We start from the raw sequence: 23104 nt of genomic DNA on the forward strand, positions 1-23104 counted from the left end.
TGTGGTTCTGCAACAGCTGGAGGGCCACCAGTTTGAGACCCCCGTGTTAAACCAATTCTGTTAAGCAACCCATGCATGGAGCAAATTTCTTTCCTGCAACCACGTGTCAGTGTTGATGGGGGAATCCCTCCCGCCAAGCCATTCTATTCTGCCAGTGGGGGAAGGCTTACTCCATACACCCCCCTTCCCCAGGAAAATACAATGGCTTAGACAGTGATTATTGCTAGCAGCTATACCAGCCGCTAGCGATAATCGCATGTAAAATCTGCCAGGCTGGTTGTACCAAAGTTGATCAATCGATCAACTTGGTACATTCAGCCTGCCAATACATGGTTTGAATTTTGGCCAGCTCCTGCTGAACTGGTCGAGATTTGAATCAATGCCTGGCCTTATGGAGTGCTGATTAATGTGTGCACTGGGTCCAATTCTGCTCTTTTATAGACTGCACAGTCATATTTCAACACACTGCACAACTAGAGGCAAGACTATAAAAATGGATGTTGTTATATAAAGTCTTTTTACCTGCATTGCTATTTTCATGACTTTAATTAGGTTTTGAGGTCAAGTAGAACATCAGCCAAACTGCTAAATACAGTTAGTCTGTTTTACATGCTGAAAGATCTGCAATTCTGTCCAGCCGGTTTTGTGATGTAAACACCCTTGGCACACTGCACGGCCAGAGAAATGGGGTCAACTTTCTCTGCTACAGACAATACAACCTGATCACCTAAACAGCCACAGTCTCAAGACTGGACAGCAGTATAAAGATAAAATGATGTCTCTGCTCTGGCCTCCTGTGGGAAAGCTCCTAGTGTTAGACTGACAGCAGCCTGCAATGTAATAGAGCCCTGCCTGGCCCAAACTGCTGCCCTCCCCCCACCCCTCTGATCCATATCCAAATATCAACCACAAAATCCATAGACAAGGTTTATCCCACCTCCTCCCAACCCAAAGCCCTCCTATGGGCCACCAAATGCAATAAGCCATCTTAGTGGCAAACTGGAAGGTTTGGGGTCTAGATGAAATTGGGTCTGTGCCTGACTTCAGGTGCAGTGGTAGATATATTTATAACAAAACATGCAATGGGAGCGGGAAACAGAAGGTGTCCTTATGGACCTAGGCCTACTCATATAGGCCATTTTCATATGAATTACCTAGCACAAAAAGAAAAACATTTGCTGACCTAAATCACATTGCCTAATTTTTCAACCAGGGTGCCTTGGCAAAATCCCTAGAAATTGCCCCAAAAATCATATACAAGCTAGTGGGTATATCAAGCCATCCTTTTAATTACACAAAGCCACAGGTTTTCATTGTGCACCATTACAACCTTTTAGCGGTCGGCAACCTAACAACCACCACTGGTTGATAAAGAGGACGTCAGGTACCTGCACAGCATCCTTGTTTGATCCTCCCCAGCCCCCTTCCATCAGCTCTGAGGGTCACATTAACTGGAGGAACTGAGGGAGAAGAAACACCGGAATACCAGTCAGTACCAGCGTGCAAAGGTATATTTGCTTGGAAGAATAAATCACCCCTAACGCTGGCTGTCCTACGTTTGTGGATGTTGCTGCATTATCTAAAACTTAGTTTCATTTTTGCCATTTTAGAATGGGGTGCCTAAAGATTGTGGAGAATTGTAAAGGGTGCTTTGACTAAAAAAAGTTTGAGAAACACTGGCCTAGGGTACCAAAATGAAGTACCTTTTTTTTACTTTATCCCAACTAGGGCTGGGCGATAAAACGATACCGATATGTATCGCGATAGTCACGTGGTCGATGGCAATAAAAAAATAGAACGATAAAACGTTCGATATTACAACTTTAAAGTACTATGTTTTTTTTCGCCTTTTTCCGCCGCACAGGTACCGAACTCCCCAGTAACGGACCACCGCCGCGCCTGGATGTGACGTCAGCTGCGGGCGGTGCGTCTGTACAGGGGCTGCGGCGCGCTGTGATAGGTACAGAGAACTCCCCGGCCTGGATGTGACGTCAGTCAGCTGCTGGGATTGGATAAGTACTATCCTATCACAGCCCCTGGCCTGTACAGACGCACCGCCCGTTTCCTCTCCCGGCAGCTGACGTCACATCCAGGCCGGGGAGTTCTCTGTACCTATCACAGCGCGCCGCAGTCCCTGTAAAGACGCACCGCCCGCAGCTGACGTCACATCCAGGCGCGGCGGTGGTCCGTTACTGGGGAGTTCGGCCCTAGTCTACCCCCCCCTCTCTGTCCATCAGCCGCCGGCCGGCCGCAGATTTGAATTTCATCATTTAAATGGGAGAACGCTTCTGCGCTCTTCTGGGATTTTAAAAAGGTCAGAATTATGAAGGAGGAAAAAAATGTCTTCTGTATAGCAAGCGGCAACCTCGGATGAAAGAACCATATAGGTTATCTATAATTGTTACGCGGGGGCTGGCTGCACAAGCGGAAAAAGGCGAAAAAAACAAAGAAATAGTACTTTCAATTTAAACTAAAAAAGGTGGCCGGTTACTGGGGAGTTCTGTTCTCTGTACCCATCACAGCGCAGCCCCTGTACAGCCCGCAGCTGACGTCACATCCAGGTGCGGCGGTGGTCCTGGTCCGTCAGAGTGTCAGACACACATATACAGCGCTTCTCCTCCTCAGTCCTCCCTCCACACAGTGAGCTCTCCTCCCCGCCCAGCCCTAGTTGCTAGGTTACCAAAAGAGGAAGGTTAAGTTTAAAATAAAAAATGTTTAAATGTAACATTTTTCTCCTGGTCCTTATTTTAAATGGGTAATAAAAAATATCAATAATTATCGATATCGACCGATATGAAACACTGATATCGTGATACAGTTTTCAGCCATATCGCCCAGCCCTAAAGTACCTCTAAATATCTTCTCTTCTGCGCTCCATTCGCTGGTCACAGCTGTGGTGTCACCACATACAATGAAGGACCAACAGTCCACTGTTGTAAGTAAGGACACCAGGGGCCTGCCCACAACCCGGAGTGTTGAAGAGAAGAGGAGAGCGTCAGCCGATGGGAAGCGAGGGATAAAAAGAGATAACGTATATACTCGAGTATAAGCCAAGTTTTTCAGCATGTTTTATCATGCTGAAAATGCCCCCCTCGGCTTATACTCGAGTCACTGGCTTCAGTGTCTTTTTAAAAATGGCGCCGCTCGGCGACATGTCACTGCGCATGTGCCGCATGCCCGGGAATAGCCGAACGTGTTCGGGCTTTCCCGAGCATCGGCGGCGCATTTGCGGTGACGTATTGGCGCCATCTGGCGCGATTTTTAAATCAAAGACGCCTCACAGACAGGTAAGTGAGACTCCTCCGCAGCCCCTGCATTTCCTCATGCAGAGCTGCGGGCATGGTACAGGACATTCTCCTGTACCATGCCCGCAGCACTGCCTCTCCTGTGCCATGCCTGTACATACTGTGCCATGCCTGTACCTACTGTGCCATGCCTGTACCATCACCTGTGCCATGCCTATACCATCACCTGTGCCATGCCTATACCATCACCTGTGCCATGCCTATACCATCACCTGTGCCATGCCTATACCATCACCTGTACCATGACCTGTGACATGCCTGTACCATCACCTGTGACATGCCTGTACCATCACCTGTGCCATGCCTGTACCATCACCTGTGCCATGCCTGTACCATCACCTGTGCCCTGACCTGTGCCATGCCCTTACCATGACCTGTGCAATGCCTATACTATGACCTGCGCCATCTCCTGTACCATGCCCGCAGCCCCTGTTTTGTGTCTCGTGGTGGTCCAGTTGGGTCCAGTAGCTGCTGCATTTCCCACCCTAAGCTTATACTCGAGTCAATAAGTTTTCCCACTCTTTTGTGGTAAAATTAGGGGTCTCGGCTTATATTCGGGTCGACTTATACTCGAGTATATAAGGCAAGTAAAATCCTTTCTACCTGGTCCCAAGAAAAACAAGCATTTACCCTTGCAGTGCAATGGGGGCCACTGCAGGAGTAGTCATTTCAGTTCCCCAGAGTTCAGCTTTTATTCAGATTGTTGACACTACTGGTGAACCTGTCAATAGTCTGTAACATAAGCAACATGAAAATATTTCAGAGTCTAATTTTAGCTGTACTGTGAGTGGGAGGCTGGGCAGAACACACCGAGTGTAACAGTTGTTCAACATGAATACATTTTCCATTTTCATGTTCGTTGCAAGAGGAAGTAAAACCGAAAAAATCCCCAAAAAAGCAACACAGTACAATGTCACTTGATTTATCTCCATTGGCAGCCTTGATTCTATTAAACTACTGCAAAAATGAGATAGTCAGTCCAACCAAAACTGGTATTCCAGTTAAAAATGGTTCTTTGCCCTGTTTGGAAAAAGATTTAAAGTCAGCAGCTACAAATATTGTAGCTGCTGACTTTTACTAAAAAGGATACCTGTCCAGGGGTCTAGCGCTGTGCTCACCCCAACCAGTTCCTTGCTGGTCTTTGGGTCCCCAGGACCTGCATGTTTACTGTGGGGCTGCCCACTGCATGACCTGCTCTATGCTATGTGAATGGTCACGGAGCCAAGACCTCTGACTTGTTTTAGGTTTTTGTGGGCAGGGGGGAGGAAAGAGAACTTACCACTTCTGGACCAGAAGGTTTTCCCCCTTAAAGCGGAGTGCCACTCAAAAGTGGAACTTCCGCTTTAAGTGGTCCCGACCCCTGACATGCCACATTTGGCATGTCATTTTTTTAAGGGGAGCGGGTACCTAGTTTTGACAGGTACCCGCTCCCACTTCCGCTTGGACCACCTAGGCGGCTTGGGCAGAAGTTCTCCTCTCCCCCTCTCTCCCTGCAATCTTCTAGGACACGTCACAGGTCCCAGAAGATTGCCTGGCCAGTCACACGCTCATGCGCAGTGCGCACCCGGCTGTGAAGCCGCAAGCTGACACAGCCAGGTGCCCACACATGCCACACAGATGCCAGTGGTGTGAGGAGAAGACAGAGAGAACCGAGGCTCCCCCCGGCTGCATTGCTGGATCCTGGGGCAGGTGAGTATGTATTTATTAAAAGTCAGCAGCTACACTTTTTGTAGCTGCTGACTTTTAATAAACACAAAAGCCAGTGGAACTCCGCTTTAATGGCCATTTTTTGCGATTCGACACTGCATTACTTTAACTAATAATTGTGCGGTCGTACGACACTGTACCCAAATAAAATTGATGTCCTTTTTCCTCACAAATAGAGAGCTTTATTTTGGTGGTATTTTATCACCTCTGCGATTTTTATTTTTTGCTCTATAAAACAAAAAAATAGCGATAATTCTGAAAAAAAAAAAAAAAACATTTTTACTTTCTGCTATAGAACATTCCCAATAAAAAAAAAAATGTACAAATCAAATTTTTTATCATTTTAGGCCAATATGTATTTTGCTACATATGTTTGGTAAAAAAACAAAATTCCAATAAGAGTATATTGATTGGTTTGCGCAAACGTTATCGCGTCTACAAACTAAAGAGTTATGTCATTTTTATTTTTTTTACTAGTAATGGCAGTGATCAGCGATTTTAAGCGAGACTGTGACATTGTGGCGAACAGATTGGACACCTGACATTTTTGCCACTTTTGGGGGGGGACCGGTGACATTACTACAGTAATCAGTGCTAAAAATATGTGCTGTTACTGTACTAATGACACTGGCAGGGAAGGGGTTAACACCAGGGGCGATCAAAGGGTTAAATGTGTTCCTAGGGGGTGCTTTCTAGCTGTGTGGGGGATGTACTTATGGAATGAACACAGGGACTTGTGTACCTAAATAGGAGGAACACAGGAGCCCTGCGTTCATTGCTGCTGGATCAGCGATCTGCCATGTTTACAACGGTAGACTGCTATTCTGTCTCCACGGGGAGCAATCGCGGCCGCCAAGCACCGTGGATCTTGTTTGGCATTTTCCATTAAACACCAGAATTTGGCAGGTCCACCACTGGCCCTGTGCTTTTCACAGATGAGTGCAGGTTCACCCTGAGCACATTTGACAGATGTGAAAGGGTCAGGAGAAGCCATCGAGCACGTTATGCTGCCTGTAATCTGGAGAGGCATATCCATGAAGGAACGCACAGACCTCTACAGGCTAGACAAAGGCACCCTGACTGCCATAAGGTATCGGGATAAAGTTCTTAGACCCATTGTCAAACCCTATGCTGGTGCAGTGGGTCCTGGGTTCCTCCTGGTGCACGACAAAGCCCAGCCTCATGTGGCAAGAGTATGCAGCCAGTTCGTGGAAAATGAAGGAATACCATTGAAGGGTCCCCACACTCACCTGACCTAAATCCAATAGAACACCTCTGAGACATCAGGTTTCGGTCCATCCGATGCCGCCAGGTTGCACCTCTGTTCAGGAGCTCAGTGATGCCCTGGTCAAGATCTGGGAAGAAATACCCCAGGACACCATCCGTTGTCTCATTAGGAGCATGCCCCGACATTGTCAGGCATGCATACAAACACGTGGGGAACATAAAAAATAACGGGGTACCATTATTTGTTGCTGCAATGAAATTTCAGCAAAATGGACTAGCCTGCCGCATCATTTTTTCACTTTGATTTTCGGGGTGTCTTTGAACTCAGCCCTCTGTAGGTTGATCACTTAAATTTCCATTAAACGATATGGCATCCTTTTGTGCCTAACACATTACCCAGTCCATATGACCTCCTAACGATAATTTGTTATGTATAAAAAGGCACCGGTCCACAGAGTCTCTTTCTTCCATTCAAACCTCACCAACGTGGGCAAAACCAAAAAGCTGTCAAAGGACGTCAGGGATAAGATTGTAGACTTGCAGAAGGCTGGAAAGGGCTGCAAGACCATCAGCAAGAAGCTTGGTGAGAAAAAGACGACTGTTGGAGCGATTATTTCCAAATGGAAGAAATACAAAATAATCATCAAATCGCCCTCAGTCTGGAGCTCCATGCAAGATTTTGCCTCATGGGGTACGGATTTTCATGAGAAAAGTGAGGGATAGGCCCAGAACTACACAGGAAGAGCTTGTGTATGATCTCAAGGCAGTTGGGACCACAGTCACCAAACAAAACCATTGGTAGCATAATATGCCACCATGGATTGAAATCCTGCAGCACCCGCAAGGTCCCCCCTCCTCAAGAAGGCACATGTACAAACCTGTCTGAAGTTTGCCAATGAACACCTAAATGATTCAGAGTAGGATTGGGAGAAAGTGCTGTGGTTAGATGAGACCAAAATTGATCTCTTTGACATTTACTGGACTCACGTTTGAAAGAAGGAAAATGCTGACTATGACCCTAAGAACACCATTCCTACAGTCAAGCACGGAGGTGGAAACATTATGCTTTGGGGCGGTTTCTCTGCTAAAGGTACAGGTTGACTTTGCCACAATAAGGGGCCAATGGATGGGGCCATGTACTGTAAAATATTGGATGAGAACCTTCTTCCCTCAGCCAGAACACTGAAGATGGGTTGTGGATGGGTCTTCTAGCATGTCAATGACCCAAAACATATTGACAAGGTAACAAAGGAGTGGCTCAAGAAGAAGCACATTAAGATCACGGAGTGGCCTAACCAGTCTCCAGACCTTAATCCTATAGAAAATGTATGGAGGGAGCTTCAACTTTGAGTTGCCAAGCAACAGCCAAGAAACCTTAAGGATTTAGAGAAGATCTATAAAGAAGAGTGGACCAAAATCCCTCCTGAGATGTCTGCAAACCTGGTAACCATCTACAAGAAATGATTTCCTATGCATTTGCCAACAAGGGTTTCTCCACCAAGTACTAAGTCATGTTTTGCTTGGAGACCAAATACTTATTTTATTCACCTAAATGCAACTCAATTTATAACATTTGTACCATGTGTTTCTTTTGGATTTTTGGTTGATATTCTGTCACTATCATTTAAAATACACCTTTGATAAAAATTATAGACCCTTAATTTCTTTGTAAGTGGGCAAACTCCAAAATCTGCAGGGGATCAAAAAAATATTTTCCCCACTGTAGATCTACCCTAACCATGCATTCTGTACCATTTCTTAACACTACATCTATTTTAGGACACTGCATAGTACAAATATGCATCTCAAATGAAGGAGGGCCTATGGAATAGTGTGAACACCTTGTGGGGGGTTCAGGTGACCAATTCTAGACCACAACATTCTGAAGATATCCCCCATAGTAACCGCCATCCCCTTACACATTAATCATGTTTTCTCTACTGGTATTAAGCTAGTTACCTTCTCCTTATTACGCTCCATCTTTACATACGGTCTTCTGCTGTGCTTATTTGTCATAAATCAAGGTCCCCAGAGGATTTAAAATGGAAGATGCCAGCACTTTGACTTTACTTTATGAGGAACTGAAACTATAAACATTTTGCCCCAAGGGTCTCCATTGTAAATATAATACTTTATGTAAAACATGGAACTTCTTACACTTTCTAGCAAAGTACAAAATGACTCAATGCAAATGACCATATTGAAGGGGTAGATTTAACCTCAAAGGAAAGTCCCGCGCTTAGTATATTCTGCTGCTACCATTGCTGAACACTTTTTACCTGCTGTTTAACCACTTAACCTCCGTACGATTTATCCCCCTTTATGACCAGGCCATTTTTTGCGATACGACATTGCCTTACTTTACCCGACAATTCCGCGGTCATGCAATGCTGTACCCCAAGTAAAATTTACTTTTTCCCTTTTTCCCCATAAATAGAGCTTTCTTTTGGTGGTATTTGATCACCACTGTCTTTTTTGACCGAAAAATAAAAAAAAAATAAAAAAGTTTTTACTTTCTGCTATAAAAAAAAAAATATAAAAATCAAATATCTTTACATATGTAGGCCAATATGTATTCTGCTACATAGTTTGGTAAAAAAAAAAAAAAAAAATCCCAATAAAGTGTATATTGATTGGTTTATGTAAACTTTATATAGTGTCTACAAACTGGAAAATATTTATGGAATTTCTATTTATTTATTTTCTTTTTTATACTAGTAAGGGTGGTGATCAGCGACTTCTAGCAGGACTGCAGTATTGAGGTGGACAACTGGACACTTTGCAGGATCCAGTGACATTAATACAGTGATTAGGGCTAAAAATATGAATTGTCACACTACTAATGACACTGGCTGGGAAGGGTTAAACATGGGGGGGGGGAAATCAAAGGGTGTGCCTAGCAAGTGTTTTTGTGTACTGTGTGTGCTGCTTTCACTAGGGGAAGAGATGGATTCTAGTCCCTGTTTTGCAGGAACACAGGATCGATCAATCCCCCCCCCCCCCCTGTCAAAACTGAGATATGCGTTGTTTACATAGGCTGATCTCAGTTCTCTGTGTATTGCCGATGATTGGTGGGTGCCGGAGGACATAGAGTGCCCGTCACCCGCAGATCGGCTTCTGCTGCGAAGAATAACAGCAGAAGCTGCCCGCCAGCCCTGCAGACAGAAATATAGAATCACGTGTATATATTACACATACACACACACGCGCGTGCGCACGCACTAACACACACACGTGATCCTGTGCACAGCTGCTGCCCTGTAGCAGTAAAATTGCTACAAGGCGGTCAGCAAGTGGTTAAAGTGAAGCCATAATGGCTTTGGGCCCATATTATTACTATAAGTTTGTAAATTAAGGTTTTAATTATTTTTTTAACTATACATTAGGTATAAAGACATTGATTTACAAATAAACATTTCATACAATTCAAAGTATTACCAGAGCACTATGAGTAACTAACCTCCTTCTGGCAGACACTGGAGTTGTGGTACACTATTCCACTATAAAGAAATACTTGTACAAATATGGTCTTCATGGAAGAGTCATCAGAAGAAAACCTCTTCTATGTCCTCACCACAAAAATCAGCGTTTGAACTTTGCAAATGAACATATTGACAAGCCTGATGCATTTTGGAAACAAGTTCTGTGGACCGACGAGGTTAAAATTGAACTTTTTGGCCGGAATGAGCAAAGGTACGCTTGGAGAAGAAGGGGCACAGAATTTAATGAAAAGAACCTCTGTCCAACTGTTAAGCATGGGGGTGGATCAATCATGCTTTGGGGTTGTATTGCAGCCAGTGGCACAGGGAACATCTCACGAGTAGAAGGAAAAATGGATTCAATAAAATTTCAGCAAATTTTGGATGGTAACTTAATGCCATCTGTGAAAAAGCTGAAGTTAAAGAGATGATGGCTTCTACAAATGGATAATGATCCTAAACACACCTCAAAATCCACGGGGGATTACATCCAGAGGCATAAACTGAAGGTTTTGCCATGGCCTTCACAATCTCCTGACCTCAACATAATTGAAAATCTATGGATAGACCTTAAAAGAGCAGTGCGTGACAGACAGCCCAGAAATCTCAAAGAACTGGAAGACTTTTGTAAGGAAGAATGGGCAAAGATACCTCAAACAAGAATTGAAAGACTCTTGGCTGGCTACAAAAAGCGTTTACAAGCTGTGATACTTGCCAAAGGGGGCAGTAAAAGATATTAACTCTGCAGGGTGCCCAAACTTTTGCAGACGCCATTTTTTAGTTTTCTGTTATTTTGAAAGTGTAAATGATGGAAATAAAATCTAACATATTATAAGAATGTCTAATCTGTAATTTGATGCCTTTTGGAGATTTTTCCATCTTTCCTTAGCTTTTTTATTTCTTTATGCACATTAACACACATTTTTACCTGGGGTGCCCAAACTTTCGATCACCACTGTGTATATGTGTGTGTGTGTGTGTGTGTGTGTGTGTGTGTGTGTGTGTGTGTGTATATACATACATACACACATATACACACACATACATACATATACACATACACACACACACACACATATACTTTTTATTTATTTTTTTAAACTGTAATTTTCGGTTTTGGCCGCGTGCATCCTGAATTTTTGATTTCGGCACCAAAATTTCCATTCAGTGCACCTCTATGGAACACTCCTAAATCCCCCCTCAGGGCACCAGCCCATCAATCGAAACCAGTGTTCATCAACCTTTTTTAAGTCAAGGCACCCTTTAATGCACAAATCTCGAGGCACCCCATTCTAAAATGGAAAAAAACTAAACTAATAGCTTTACATATCACAGCAACATCAACGCACACAGGACACCCAACATTAGATGTGATTTATTCCTCCAAAACAAATACACCTTTGCACACTGATACTGGCTACTATTCCAAGGTTTCTCTTCTCCCTCAGTTTCTCTCCATCATTTAGCTACTGTGACCCCATGAAGAGGGGCAGGGGAAGGGCAAACAAGGATGCTGTGTAGGTGCCTGACAGTCTTCTTACTGTATCAACTGGTGACGTCACTGTTGTTAGTACGCCAGTGGCTAGAAGATTGTACTAGTGCGCAAGGAAAGCTTGTGACTTTGTGTAATTAAAAGGCAGGCTTTATTCATTTGCTGGCTTGCATACACAAATTGGGCAATTTTTGGCATTTTGCCAAGGCACCCCTAAAGAAACCTGATGGTACCCTAGGGTGCCTGGGTACGCTGGTTGAAAAAGGCTGATCTAAACATTGCAATATACTACCCTCTCTCTCATACAAAGGGAAAAAAAAAGTCAAAAGCGGGACTTACAGTGTGCCACAGGGAGAATATACACTACAAATGTGATAAAAAGGAGCTTACAAATCTTTATTACATAGTTAAACCAGAATAAAAGTCACACAGTAGTCAGACTGTCATATAGATTTAGACAACTTGGTGCACGAATCAAGTTCCCAAAATGGCATAATGTCTAAACGCGTTTCGCATTGGCACTTGCTTCTTCAAGATCCACATATTTTGGATGCAGCTAATATATATCTCTAAGAACATACCAAAAATACAACAACAGCCAGCAAAGTAGAAATATTTTTCAAAACAGCAAAATATATACAAAAATAAAAAATACAACATTGTAAACTAAATTCTATCAAGCAACTGTGTGTCCCGGGTGCCACCATCTTGGATATTGAGACTGGCTGTGGCTCCCCAAGAAATCACAGCTGGTTACTCACTGTGCATGCATGAGCTCACATGGTACAAAATGAATGGTGATGGAATCCTCCTGGGACATGTAATGTCTCAGGAGGCTGCGGGAGGGGGTGAGGCACGTACTGCGGAAGTAGGAGAGAGCCTGGCTAAAAGTCAGTACTCGTCCCCCCACCAAAGAGACTTATAACTCGGTTATAGGTTGGGTGAATGGGAGCAAACCAGCAGGACAAAGAAAAATTCCTGCTGCTTTGTTTTAATAATTCATTTGTAAATTACAGCCGCTGAAACTCACAGCACTAAAAAATGGCCAATATCTTAAAATATAAAACTGATATTTGTTTATTAACCATATGGCACTGATGTGTTATAACCTACACATATTTGGGGTCCTTTTAGTCGAGATAAAAGGACTAAAACAGGAGAAGGAGGCCCGCTTGAGGAGGGGTAACGGTTGAAGGGGGCCCGCTTGAGGAGGGGTGGGCAGCGAAGGGGGCCCGCTTGAGGAGGGGTGGGCAGCGAAGGGGGCCCGCTTGAGGACCGGTGGGCGGCGAAGTGGGACGCTTGAGGAGGGGTGGTGGCACAGGGTAGCCCACTTGTAAAGGGGCAGGCGGGTGAAGTAGACCCATTTCAGGAAGGGCGGGCGAACAAGGCCCGCTTCAGTTGGGGTGGCAGGAGAAGGAGGCCCGCTTCAGTTGGGGTGGCAGGAGAAGGAGGCCCGCTTCAGTTGGGGTGGCAGGAGAAGGAGGGCCGCTTCAGTTGGGGTGGCAGGAAAAGGAGGTCCGCTTCAGTTGGGGTGGCAGGAGAAGGAGGGCCGCTTCAGTTGGGGTGGCAGGAGAAGGAGGGCCGCTTCAGTTGGGGTGGCAGGAGAAGGAGGGCCGCTTCAGTTGGGGTGGCAGGAGAAGGAGGGCCGCTTCGGTTGGGGTGGCAGGAGAAGGAGGGCCGCTTCGGTTGGGGTGGCAGGAGAAGGAGGGCCGCTTCAGTTGGGTTGGCAGGAGAAGGAGGGTCGCTTCAGTTGGGTTGGCAGGAGAAGGAGGGCCGCTTCAGTTGGGGTGGCAGGAGAAGGAGAGCCGCTTCAGTTGGGGTGGCAGGAGAAGGAGGGCCCCTTCAGTTGGGGTGGCAGGAGAAGGAGGGCCCCTTCAGTTGGGGTGGCAGAAGAAGGAGGGCCGCTTCAGTTGGGGTGGCAGGAGAAGGAGGGCCGCTTCAGTTGGGTTGGCAGGAGAAGGAGGGCCGCTTCAGTTGGGGTGGCAGGAGAAGGAGGGCCGCTTCAGTTGGGGTGGCAGGAGAAGGAGGGCCGCTTCAGTTGGGGTGGCAGGAGAAGGAGGCCCGCTTCAGTTGGGGTGGCAGGAGAAGGAGGCCCGCTTCAGTTGGGGTGGCAGGAGAAGGAGGCCCGCTTCAGTTGGGGTGGCAGGAGGAGGCCCGCTTCAGTTGGGGTGGCAGGAGAAGGAGGCCCGCTTCAGTTGGGGTGGCAGGAGAAGGAGGGCCGCTTCAGTTGGGGTGGCAGGAGAAGGAGGGCCGCTTCAGTTGGGGTGGCAGGAGAAGGAGGGCCGCTTCAGTTGGGGTGGCAGGGGAAGGAGGGCCGCTTCAGTTGGGGGGGCAGGAGAAGGAGGCCCGCTTCAATTGGGGTGGCAGGAGAAGGAGGCCCGCTTCAATTGGGGTGGCAGGAGAAGGAGGCCCGCTTCAATTGGGGTGGCAGGAGAAGGAGGCCAGCTTCAGTTGGGTTGGCAGGAAAAGGAGGCCAGCTTCAGTTGGGTTGGCAGGAAAAGGAGGCCCACTTCAGTTCAGTTGGGGGTGGCAAGAGAATAAGGCCTGCTTCACAACTACACTATAGTACCAGGTATAAGAAATCCTAATATTTCACACTGTCGATGACACAGGCACAATAATTTGAATGGAAATATTTGCTTTTAAACCTTGAAGTACTAAATGTTTTTTGCCTTAATGTATTCTCTGCATTAGGCTTAAAAAAAAAAAAAAAACGCCCCACTAACAAGGCCATGGATAGGCTCCTGCTGCCATGTGTCAGGAGTGAGCTGGGGTGCGTCTATGGACACAAACAGCTCGGCACAAGACCCAATAGGAGAGTGCAGGCAAAAGAGTCTCTATAGCACCCGGGAACTGCACAAGGAGGATAAGAGCAACATTTCTGCGCAACACCATTTCACAAAGCTTCTAAATGTTGACTTTAATGTCGCTTTCATATGAATTATCGTGGTTCCTGTCAGGCAGCAAACAGAAATTGTCAACTTTGTAAGCAGAGTTTCCTACCCATCTACTATTATATTGTTCAGTCTCCTTGTGTGCAGAGAACCTGAGGTAAATCATCCATAGGACTTGTGTGTAACCTAAAAACTTATATCTGGAGAGGAGTTTATTACAGATGTACTTAAAAAACACAAAAATTCTACCTCCTTGGGTTTAGCCTGCTGCTTTATAAAATTAAGAAATGGGCAACAAATCCTGCAAAGCAGCACTGGCAGCAGGACTGAGGCAATGCCCAGGACAGCCGAAGGATCAAGTAATCCCTCGTGACTTCCACATCCTCTGCTCCAATTTCATTTCTACTTTTCTAGCCGAAAAATGAATGAACGCATTCAAGGCACATGTGCGAGATTTCCTTTCAGTATTATTAGTTGTAACATTTGCCTACTTTCCAAATGACCCGAGGACATTGCCAGAATTAGAGCTGGATTAGGCCAAAAAAGGCGCTACTCAGCATGAGAACATCAGCCGTCCAAAAAATGTATTTCAATGAAAAAAAAAAAAAATAATAATAATAATAATAATAATAATAATAATAATAATAATAATAATAATAATAAACTGCTTAATAAATTATGTGCAAAGTGAAAAAACTAAAGTGCAATATATATATGCGCAAACATATATAAATAAAATATACTATTGTACTGCTATAAAATATGCTACCAAATTATCATCATGTGCTAAAAATCACAACTAATAAAATCAAAGATCCCATCCGGATCTCCTCCACATAGATCCAAAGTGCTTCCGTGGTAAATATTTCTGACAATCCCACAAATACATATCACAATGATTAAAAAAATAAATTAATCAATAAATCAATAGTCCCACAAGGATCTCCTCTTCAGAAATCCAAAGTGCTCTGTGCTTAGTGTAAACGTGACATATACTGCTGACAGTTCCACACACAGGTGTATCAGTGCTTTGTGCCTTCCTCGTCTGCTCCCCTCTTGGTCCACCACTCACAGGACAACCAGAGTAAAACAGCCCGTCAGTATCACTTCCACCTCACGGTCTGGAAGATGGATGCCGGCTGGTTTGGGATGTACACCCTCACATATGCGTGGCAATGGCGGGGCTCTAGGTTCTATACAGCTCCCCCATAGGTGTAGCCATACAAAGAGAGAAGGTCCTCCATAGTGTAGTATTTAAGTTAAACATTTATTAAATAAAATACAATACTCTTACAAACAGAAGCTTTCAATGCGCCTGTCTCCTGGGTGGTGGACGCCGCTCTCACCGCTTGCGCTCCAACCACCAGAACTGGATGTCACGTCGGACGTACGAGCAACGGCTTAATGCGTTTCGTCCCTCCCACTAGGGCGTCCTCTGAAGCTCCTACCCATTTAAGAAATAAAAAAAAAAAAACCTGCAGAGTGTAATTGTGCTTTAGGCCCCATTCACACTTAGAATAGTGTATTTTTGCATGCCATACAAAAGGCAGCCTATTCAATTGAATGGGCTGCCCTACAAACAACAAATGCGCTAAAGAAGCTCTTTAGCACTTTATTTCAGGCGCAGAGCTTTGCTTTTTTTTTTTTCTCTGCGCATTTGTCAAACATTTTGCCTCACGCTAAAATGCGCATCTGCTGCCCGCTTTTTTTGGTGCCATTAAAAATGATTTGCACCACAAGCGCGAAATGCATTTTTCGTGTATTATGGGAATGTGAAGGGAGACGTGAGTATCTGCATACGTTCCCAAAACACACAGGGGTGAACACAGGAAGTTAAAAAATATCAGACTTACTGACCAGTACAGGTGAAAATAAAGGAAAAATAAGAATAAAAAGAAAACTAATGCAAGCCAAGATAAGATAAAGTAAAAATCGGCCACAAAAGAAACACATAGGCACTCGCTGCCCACTTGTCCTACTGGAACTGCTAGATGCATGGCTGTCCCAATGACCCTTTGTATGTGTAGTTTGGAGTCACTTTGCCAAAAAATGATGTTGATTAGGCTTGGTTCACACTGCCGCAACCTGAAAGTCACGCAACTTACAGTGCAACTTTGGCAGGAGACATGAGTGCGACTTTAAGCGACTTTGAAGCAACTTCAGGGAATGCCTGGTCGATAGTGTGACCCAAGGCTAAAGGCTTCTGACTTTTTTTTTTTAGATCAGTAAGGAAGCCAAGCACCTAAAATAAAAGTTTAAAAGGCAGCGCGTGTATTTTCTCATGACAGATTTACTTTAACCACTTCAGCCCCAGGCCAATTCTGACATTTTCGATCAAACATGTAAAAATCTGTGTTTTGCTAAAAAAAAGACTTAGAACCCCCAAACATGATATTTTTTTTGTTTAAGCAGAGGCCCTAGGGAATAAAATAGTGGGTGTTGCATATTCATATGTCAAACGATATTTGCACAGCGGCTTTTCAAACGCAAATGTTTTAGAAGAAATACACTTTAATGAATTTTGATGCACAAAATCACAATGGAATACCCAATTGTTTGGTAAAATATAAAAGAGGATGCAATGCTGACCAAATAGATACCAAACGTGTCACACTTTAAAACTGTGTCCTCCCGTATAACTCCAACCAGAAGTGCGGCTCCTTGTTTGTTTTCTACTCTCCTCCCGTAGAACGGCGCCAAACTACAGTACCTAAAAAAATATCCATAGGCAATGCTTTAAAAGCCTTTACAGGTTACCAGTTTAGAGTTACACAAGATTTCTGGCACTAAAATGATTTTCCTCCCTCTGATGTTTGTGGCGATACCTCACGTGTTAGTATTGTTTCCAGCTATCACTATGGGCTACAAAACACCTTCTCCTGTCAGGAAGGTGTTATGTAGTCCTAACACACACCCTGTCCTAGAGTGACAACGCAGCTCAGTAGGGTTGTAACCATTAGATAGGAAGTAAGTTAAGTGATGCGCTCAGGTGTGTCACCTGCACTGGGCCAGTCTGTGGCAGGGGCATTCTTCGCACGTATACGAGGGATGTGTATATGTGTGGCTGCGAGGCGAGGAATGCCTCTGCCACAGATGATTGGCCCAGTACAGGTGACAGCTTCCTGGTAGACTCACTCACGTGGGTTCACACTAGGATACAAACATACCTGAGCTCACCCCTTGCTGCAATACTATCAATTTAGGTTCTTGGTTTTAGATACACTTAAATTTTTTGGCAACTGCCAACAGCACATATACTGCTGGGGGACGACACCCCCAGACATTGCAGCAAACCCGTACGTCGCAGTGAACATGTGCACTGCATGCCTCTCTGCGGTGCACAGCAGATCGCTGGACACAGTGGATTGCAGTGCCACTATGGGCAGCTCAAATAACACGTGATCGCTAAGCAATCACATGACAAGTAGCAGTCATGAATGGAATCCATTTGTGACTTCATAGTTTACTACAGTGTGTGATCACATTGTACCTGGGATAATCACAGAACCCTGTACCATGTGATAGCTGTGGGCCAATCACTGCATCAAAATAGTAAACAAGACATGAATGAAAGCCATTCATGACAGTTCAAACGATTGCTGTTACATTGATCATCACTGTTAACAAGAAATCAGTGTAAAAATAAAAAAAATAATTCCCTGGCAAACACCTCCCCCCCCCCCCCCCCCACTATGGTGACAATGAACTGCTCTTATTAGAGTATTTTAGAATATATATAATATATTCTAAAATACTCTCATAAGAGCAGTTCATTGTCACCATAGTGGGGGGGGGGGGGGTGTTTGCCGGGGAATATATATGTGTGTGTGTGTGTGTTAAAAAAAAAGAAAACACAAATGTTACTGAATAAAAAAATCCCTTTTTTTTTTTTTTTTTTTTTTTAACATAATGTCATCAGATCAGTCAGTATCCCCTAAACACCACCATCATATGATGACACTGTACTGCACTGGTGACAGTAAGTAAAAAAATTAAAATAAAAACATTTGATAATTTTTTTAATTTTTAGTTTCCCAAAAATGGAGACAAAAATGTACAACTTTAAAAAAACGTCTCATTGCCTTTTACTTACTTGGATGTTCTACATTTCAAAAAGGGGTCTTTTGTATTGTCCTGGCATTTTAGGGCCTCAAGAAATGACATAGGCAGTCAGTATTTCAGTATTGATCAATTTTCAGATATACATACCATCGTTTGTAGCCTCTTTCACACAGACTAAATAATATACTGATTTGGGTTATTTTTACCAAAGAAATGTAGCAGAAAACATTTGACCAAAATTTTATGAAGAAAGATTACGGTATTTGTTTGCAAATTTTTTTAACAGAAACTACGAAAAACACATTTTGTTCAAATTTGCAGTATTTTTTGTTTAAAGAGCAAAAAATAAAAAAACCCAGTGGTGATAAAATACTTTGCTGGTCATGTAGGGGATAAAACCTTGGAGGTCAAGTGGATAGAGCAATGTTTAGATTTATAGAGGACTCTTACCTCTTCAGCTCGTTTCCTTCCGTCACGTTCCCTTTCATATTGGATCAGCAGCCTCTGATTATCTTCCTGCAGTAGCTCCAGTTGGTCGTCTCTTTCCCGAGCCCTGCCAGACGTGGATTCCAAACTTTCCAACACCGACACCATGAGTGGCATCAGTCCTGTGACCGCCTCTTGTCCATAAGCTGCTACCAGTTTCTCCAGCTCAGAATAAATACTACTGGCCAGGGCCGTGACCATCTCATCATAAACTTCTAAGGAGTTTTCTCCCTCCATATCATCCATAAAGATCTCCTCCAGTTTATCATCCATGGTTAGCCGCAATTCCGATGAAGATTCCCTGGGCATTGAAGCTTCATGCAGCCACTGTGTGATCCCCTGTCATAGAAATATACAGTCAGTCAGTGTATAAACAACTTTCAAATAGTGGCCATACACTGTGCCAGAGAACTGAACGATCGACAACCGCGTCTACAAAACTATCAGATTGGGCACTTATTGAGACAAAAAAAACAAATGGCACGGCCGATCGATGAGTGCCAGATAGTGATGGTTTCAATTGATCTAAGTCAATCAGCTGTGGCAGAAAACAAAAAAACTCAATAGTACAGGGTCGATCAATGGCGTTCTTGCAGATTGGTAAAAAGTGATTCACAAGGGTACAAAAAAAAAAAAAAAAAAAACCTATCGACCAACCCTGTACAACTGTTCTTTGTTCTACCACAACTGTTTGACTTGGGTCAGGTGAAACCGTCATTATCTGTCCCTCATCGCTCAGCCATGATGTTTTTTTTATCTCACTCGATCGATGTCAGATTTGATGGTTTTGTCAAACCGGATGTCAACCAATCAATATTAATTGCACTGTATACTGTCATTATAACAGACATTCCAGAACTTCCCATCAGGTGTGCTATACATTCCCTACAGAGATAAAAAAAACATCTACTGCAGGGGAGGTCAACTTTCTTGATATGATGAGTCTTGAGTGTGGCTCCTGACATCACCAAAAGGTTACACATTAAATTCAGTGAATATTCATTATCAGAGACGGCAGACTCACAACAGGATATAGTCAAGGACTATGGGTATGATGCAAGAGATGGTCAGAGACTGCGGACATGACACAGGAGATGGAAAGAAACAGGGGAAACCATGCAAGAGATGCTTGTAGACTTCGGACACAACAAGGGACACAGTCAGAGACTGCAGGCGCAACACGGGAGAAGGTCAGAGACTGCAGGCGCGACACGGGAGACGGTCAGAGACTGCAGGCGCGACACGGGAGACGGTCAGACTGCGGACTCCACACGAGAGACAGAGACTGCGAATGCAACATGGGAGATGGCCAGAGACAACGGACATCGCACAAGAGATGGTCAGAGACAACGGACATCGCACAAGAGATGGTCAGAGACAACGGACATCGCACAAGAGATGGTCAGAGACAACGGACATCGCACAAGAGATGGTCAGAGACAACGGACATCGCACAAGAGCTGGCCAGAGACAACGGACATCGCACAAGAGCTGGCCAGAGACAACGGACATCGTACAAGAGATGGTCAGAGACAACGGACATCGTAAAGAGATGGTCAGAGACAACGGACATCGTACAAGAGCTGGCCAGAGACAACGGACATCGTACAAGAGCTGGCCAGAGACAACGGACATCGTACAAGAGCTGGCCAGAGACAACGGACATCGTACAAGAGCTGGCCAGAGACAACGGACATCGTACAAGAGCTGGCCAGAGACAACGGACATCGTACAAGAGATGGTCAGAGACAACGGACATCGTAAAGAGATGGTCAGAGACAACGGACATGGTACAAGAGATGGTCAGAGACAACGGACACCGTACAAGAGCTGGCCAGAGACAACGGACATCGTACAAGAGATGGTCAGAGACAACGGACATCGTACAAGAGATGGTCAGAGACAACGGACATCGTACAAGAGATGGTCAGAGACAACGGACATCGTACAAGAGATGGTCAGAGACAATGGACATGATGGTCAGAAATTGTGGGTATTCTACAACAGATGGTTAGAGAATATGCACATGCTGCTGGAGACTGATATAGGACTGGTTGGAGACTGGAAACATGCTTCGACAGAGCCATAGACTGGTGACACATGACATGAAACTGCTGGAGATCACTGCTATAACATGGCAATAGGGAATCCCAGATCAGTGTCTGCACAAAAAAATGCCAAAGGGCCGCATGCACCCCCTGTTCCACAGGTTGGGCACCAAGTATATAGAGCGTGAAAGAAACAATACAAGGCCCTGATCACAGTGGCATTAAAATCAGATGTTCCAGATGTGTTAGTGCTCCTCAGATGTCCAATCATACTATGGACAGTGCACAGAGCGGTTCCCATTATCAAAACATGAAACGTTTGCGTCGCTGCGCTTTAAAAATGAAGCTTCATGTGAAGTTTGGAAGCAGTTAAAGCTCTCCGCTACTTCCATTCATGTCTATTGTAACATGCCATAAACGTGCCTGGACGCATCTGCAGCTCCTTTATAGGACCTTTGCGGTGCGTTAGGATCATATTATCGGGACGTAAAAAAAAATTAGGCATTCCGGGTGCATTTTTAATGCGCCTTTATTATACGTAAAAAAAACGCATGTAGGGTTTCTAGGGTGCGACTTTAATGTGCCTTAAATGCTAGTGAAACGCGCCAAACAATGCACACTAACGTTAGCGTCTGTATTTTTAGCAAGCGAGAAGAAAGTATACCAATCAAGTCGGCCATACACGCAGCAATATGAGTGATCTAGGTACGGGGCGATCTAGGTACGGGGTGATCTAGGTACAGGTGGGCTAGGTATGGGCGATCTAGGTACGGGCGGGGCTAGGTACAGGCGGGCTGGGTATGGGCAATCTAGGTACGGGCGGGCTAGGTACGGGCAATCTAGATACGGGCGGGCTAGGTACGGGCAATCTAGACAAGGGCGGGCTAGGTACGGGCAATCTAGGTACGGGGGATCTAGGTACGGGGAATCTAGGTACGGGGTGATCTAGGTACAAGTGGGCTAGGTACGGGCAATCTAGGTACGGGCGGGCTAGGTACGGGCAATCTAGGTACGGGGGATCTAGGTACGGGGGATCTAGGTACGGGGTGGGCTAGGTATGGGCGATCTAGGTACGGGCGGGGCTAGGTAAAGGTGGGCTAGGTACAGGCGATCCAAGTATGGGCGGGCTAGGTACGGGCGATCTAGGTACGGGGTGATCTAGGTACAGGTGGGCTAGGTATGGGCGATCTAGGTATGGGCGGGGCTAGGTACAGGCGGGCTGGGTATGGGCAATCTAGGAACGGGTGATCTAGATACGGGCGGGCTAGGTACGGGCAATCTAGGTACGGGCGGGCTAGGTACGGGGAATCTAGGTACGGGGAATCTAGGTACGGGGAATCTAGGTACGGATGGGCTAGGTACAGGGGATCTAGGTACGGGCGATCTAGGTACGGGCGGGCTAGGTACGGGCGATCTAGGTACGGGCGATCTAGGTACGGGCGGGCTAGGTACGGGCGGCGGGCTAGGTACGGGCAATCTAGGTACGGGCGATCTAGGTACGGGCGGGCTAGGTACGGGCGGCGGGCTAGGTACGGGCGATCTAAGTACGGGCGGCGGGCTAGGTACGGGCGATCACACACATGCCATTGAAAGACGCAATGCATGGCGTATTGGTGAACTCTCACGATGGGTGAATCCATACTGAAAAGAAATGACTGATCAGCCACACACATGAACGATCTGTGATAGTTGAGCACATCAATGACCTGGGTTAGGATTGGTACTCTGAGCGATCAGAATCATCCACAAAATTCCACATCGATGGCGATCCCTCTGAATGTCTGTGGTTGTATTGGCTGAGGTGTCCATAGATGATCATATCGGTGTATGAGTGTCCAGCATTGTTCTGTGCAGGGAGATCGGACGATCCCAGCAATGACAGCTGATCCCTGTCTGTCGGACGATCCTCTCTATACATACAGCAGCTTCCTTGTAAAGTTTCGCCGGCTCAGCACATCTCCGGTAGGTTCCCCATGATCGGACAATGAGAATTGGGAAATGTGTGATAGCTCCGGGCAGCCATGGAGGACACAGCTCCCCCCTCCTGTCCCGATCCCCCGGTCCCCGATCCCCGCCGGGCTCTGCAGATCCTGTGACACTACGCTCTAACTTACAGGAGTCCCTGATCGGGGAGGGAAGGAAAGAGGCGGAATCCTCCAGATGAGTAGCAGCAGCACGGACCAATCAGCAGAGGGTATCAGGAAGGTATTGACCAATAGCGGGATCCTCCAGGTTGGAAATGACAAGTGGCTTCCTGAGCTGTGCGGAGTCTAGGAGGTGATGGGAGGAGTCAGAGCCTACCTTCTGGGAGAGTCATGTGACGGCCGTGTCCCACGTGACCCGCCATTGGCATTGGACACCTGAGGAGCGGAGTGGGCCGATGCCGTCCTCCTGCTAACCTTTC

The 23104-nt window shown here is 45.5% G+C and overlaps 1 protein-coding gene across 2 annotated transcripts in view; it reads right to left on the reverse strand.

Moving 5' to 3' along the window:
* The window catches only part of LOC309568522 (C-Jun-amino-terminal kinase-interacting protein 4-like), a 203620-nt gene extending 180794 nt beyond the window's left edge, over positions 1 to 22826 (reverse strand). For both annotated transcript variants that reach the window (XM_082274207.1, XM_082274206.1), the window contains exons 1-2: positions 22407 to 22826; positions 18617 to 18991 (exon numbers count right to left, since the gene is read on the reverse strand). In XM_082274207.1, coding sequence (XP_082130333.1) covers positions 18617 to 18961 — 345 coding nt within the window. In that variant the 5' untranslated portion in view covers positions 18962 to 18991; positions 22407 to 22826. The remainder of the gene's footprint in view (positions 1 to 18616; positions 18992 to 22406) is intronic.
* Positions 22827 to 23104: the final 278 nt, after the last annotated feature.

Source organism: Pelophylax lessonae (genome assembly GCF_965119305.1).
Source record: "Pelophylax lessonae genome assembly, chromosome: 12".
Taxonomy (NCBI): Eukaryota; Metazoa; Chordata; class Amphibia; order Anura; family Ranidae; genus Pelophylax; species Pelophylax lessonae.